The sequence below is a fragment of the Asparagus officinalis genome, unplaced genomic scaffold, assembly GCF_001876935.1.
Source record: "Asparagus officinalis unplaced genomic scaffold, Aspof.V1 AsparagusV1_Un157, whole genome shotgun sequence".
NCBI lineage: Eukaryota > Viridiplantae > Streptophyta > Magnoliopsida > Asparagales > Asparagaceae > Asparagus > Asparagus officinalis.
In genome coordinates, this window is record NW_017972423.1 from 1 (window position 1) to 3634 (window position 3634).

At 35.4% G+C, this 3634-nt stretch overlaps 1 protein-coding gene across 2 annotated transcripts; it reads right to left on the minus strand.

Annotated features, from left to right (window-relative positions):
• Positions 1-2147: 2147 nt before the first annotated feature.
• On the minus strand, positions 2148-3368 carry LOC109827348. 2 transcript variants are annotated; one of them, XM_020394340.1, is made up of 4 exons: positions 3195-3368; positions 2937-3022; positions 2471-2825; positions 2148-2382 (listed from the first exon to the last, which is right to left on the minus strand). In XM_020394340.1, the coding sequence occupies exons 2-4, from the start codon at positions 2990-2992 to the stop codon at positions 2308-2310; spliced, it is 486 nt and encodes a 161-aa protein (XP_020249929.1). In that variant the 5' UTR covers positions 2993-3022; positions 3195-3368; the 3' UTR covers positions 2148-2307. The 2 variants fall into 2 exon arrangements, with proteins under 2 accessions (XP_020249929.1, XP_020249928.1); XM_020394339.1 differs by having other exon boundaries at positions 2937-3073.
• Between the last annotated feature and the right edge of the window lie 266 nt (positions 3369-3634).

The window sequence follows — 3634 nt, forward strand, 5'->3', positions numbered from 1 at the left end:
TGAATCTAAGAATGCACCTCTCGATGCATGGATTGAGCTATTTCAATGGACGATCCGCTTTATTCATCATGATCTAAATGTCTCAAAACATCTACAAAATAAAAATCATGATGTTTGAATATTTCTAACATATATTTTTATTACCTCATTGGTTGTGTTATCGTAAAACCGTTAATTTTACTATTACTTGATGCATTAGTAAATACAACCCAATATGCCTAATTTTTTATTTTATATGCCATTCGAATCATATAAATCAAAATGAATGGAATGGATCAAGTAAATTAATTGTGTATAATCTAATTTTGAAGGTGCATCCATAGATTCAACCTAAGGTAGCTCATTAGAATCATATTCATGTGTGTGTGTGTGTGCAGTGAGAGAGAGAGAGAGAGAGAGAGAGAGAGAGAGAAATATGGGTATGTTTGGTAGTGAGGTGGCACAATCATCTCTACTCATTCAAGTGAGAGACCACAATCACATGAGTTGAGGAGTGCATGGGGATATGCAACCATTTGAATGAGTGGAGGGGATTATGTCACCTCACTACCAAGCGTCACTTAAAATATACCATATATAATTTCATTGTAACATATGAAATTTTTATATTTTCAAACAAGCATTTTTTAGGATTGAATAGCCGTCACCTGTTTTCAAAAGTACGTATTATTAAAATCGATCGAATTTATTTAATATATATCTTCCATGATTTCTTTTTAAGTAAAGATAGACAAAAAGATTTTGTCATTTTAAAGAGACCAGAAATTAAGAATTCGGAGATTATCATTTAATTTCCAAGTGGAAGGATCTAAATCTACCTCTTTTAATGGACAAACACATCGTGTATATTGATTGTGATTTATCTAAATTATAAAACATTATACTATATTTTGATTATAGGTAATGAAAAAAGGAGAAAGTAATGAAAATCTTTTTTTTTTCATGCTAAAGTTTTTATCTAGAGAGAAAATATGAAGATCTAAGGTGTCCCTATGAAATTTTGAAAATGTTAGGAAACATAGAAACCAATTATGTGTCAATCAAAGACTTCCAAAGTATTTGTCCTCCCATAGAAGTTAGTGGGATACAAATCCCATGCCCCTTCAATCCAACAATATGCTCTTTTTCAAAGCCTTTTCTTCTTTCTTTCAATTCCTTCCTCGTCTTGGTGTGAGCTCCAATTTCTACCAGAGAGCCCCAAGTTGTCAAACTTGATGACGATATGCCCTTTTCAAACTAATTTTGTTGGCTTTCCAAATTCCCAAGTGTTTTCTCTTATGTGGTTGGGGTTTTGTCACCCAAGGCTTTGTGAAGGGACTTGCATGGGACTCTTGTGCTCTGACGTAGGAGTGCTTGACTTGGGTCACTTGGGTTTTTGTCTCTCTTGAACTCAAGTGAGAGGATTTGATTGGCCAATATTAATTGGTGTGCTTGAGAGTGGCGTGCGTACATGGGAAAAGAAAAGGCGATAATGTATTGGCTTGAGTAAATGATTGAAGTAAATTGATGCAATCAAAAAGTTCTTCATGCATCAAGTGTGTGCAAGCAATGAAAATATCACTAGTAGAAAAACGATCAATCTAGACGGCAATTTCCGTCTAGGTTGATTCAAATCTCGTCTAGATTAGTTCAACTAGACGGAATTTCGTCTAGTTTGGTCTGTTTATTTTGCTTTCGTCTAGATTAAAGCAAACTAGACGGAATTCCGTCTAGGTTGATCAACCTAGACGGAAGTAAGAATTCCGTCTAGTCTGTCAGACCAGACGGAATTCCGTCTGGTATGTCAGACCAGACGGAATTTCTGTCTAGTCTGATAGACCAGACGAAATTCCGTCTAGTCTGACTGACCAGACGGATTTCCGTCTGATATGTCAGACCAGACGGAATTCCGTCTAGGTTGATTATTACAACCTAGACGGAATTCCGTCTAGGTTTAATCAACCTAGACGGAATTCCGTCTAGATTGCTTTTTTCCAGCAAAAAAAAATTAATTATAATTTATATTTTCCTGTACAATTACATTAATATTTGAATACATCCAGAAAATATTGTACACATGAATACATCCAACCATCCAATTATAATCAAAATTCATAACAATTCCATTCAAAAACTAAATATAACTAAATCCAACACATTGTACAAATCCAACCATTCACTTCAAAATATACATCAACCAGTTCCGTCTAATATACATCCAACAACATATATACTAACAATGCACATGACTAAGATAGGATACACGTCATGAATAAATGTAGTGTTATAATAAATAAAACTATTTATTGCATTAAAAATAAAAAAATCTCATCCATCATCGTTGGCGGGGGTATCTCTATCCCGATTACGAGAACGGGTGCTGCTCCCTCCAATATCTCCACTCTGAATGTTTAATTGAATAATCATTATGTGGAGTTTGATAACATATTAGATAAAAATGAATTTATAAATATAAGAAAAAATAAGGTACCTGAGCACTGCTCTGTCTAGCGCCGGAATTATTGTCAATCGAGCTAATGATCCGTATGATACCACCATACGCGCTATAAGGAATCGCACAGCCTAAATATTGTATAACATACCCCATGAGATCGTCCATCAAGTTCGCCGTCAGCGCAACTCTAGTCATCTCATTAGTCACCTGAATATGCAGCTCCGGGTCAATTTTGTCAATCAGATACGCAGAGATACGTGCGACAAATGGCATAACCTGGAAACTGCTTGTGGCTGCTCTCATCGATGTAGATGGCATGGAGGATGTTGTGGATGATCTAATGCTTATGCCGGGTGAAGCTCCGACACCATGCAGATGATATCTTCCTCTCCTATTATTAGGGAGAAATAAATATTAAACTTTGCTCCCAAATTTAATAATGGTAAACAAATATAAATAGTATGTAGTATTCAAATTGATTCGATTTTTTTACCATCCTTACCTATTATGACCCATCAGGTTCTGTGTGAGATTGATGTTCTCCTCTGCAGAAAGCATGTGAGGGTCCGGCTCGGTTTGTTCCTCCTCCTGTGAAATGTACACAGATGCAGTCTCCTTAGATGCAGCCTCAAATCCCTCCTAAAGCACAAATTTATAGTTAATTCAAGATAATGACCATATTTTTTGTGTTCTCATTTCCTCGTAATGTTAACAACAAAATAGAATTAATAATACTACTCAAGATATGTATAAGTCTCACCACTAACTCGAGATTTGCCGTGATCTTATCCCGATTCTTCTCATCACCCCTATATTATTCACGGAAAGTACCATACGCCGCTTTTGCCCTCAAGTGTATCAGCATTAATGATTTTCCCTGTCATATTATAAATTATAAGATTTTATAATCATACTAAGCAATAAGATCTTTTAAAGCTTTAAATAACATATATTGTATCCTGACAATAAACATCCTCCAGATTGGCATAGGAGTGCGAGCCCAAGTGATGATCATGCAGCTTCTTTCTTCTATTTTCTGACCCCTTTAACATATATTGTATCCTGACAATAAACATCCTCCAGATTGGCATAGGAGTGCGAGCCCAAGTGATGATCATGCAGCTTCTTTCTTCTATTTTCTGACCCCTTCGTGGATTTATTCTTTAAAAAAATTTCTGTAAATATAAAATAAAATGATAT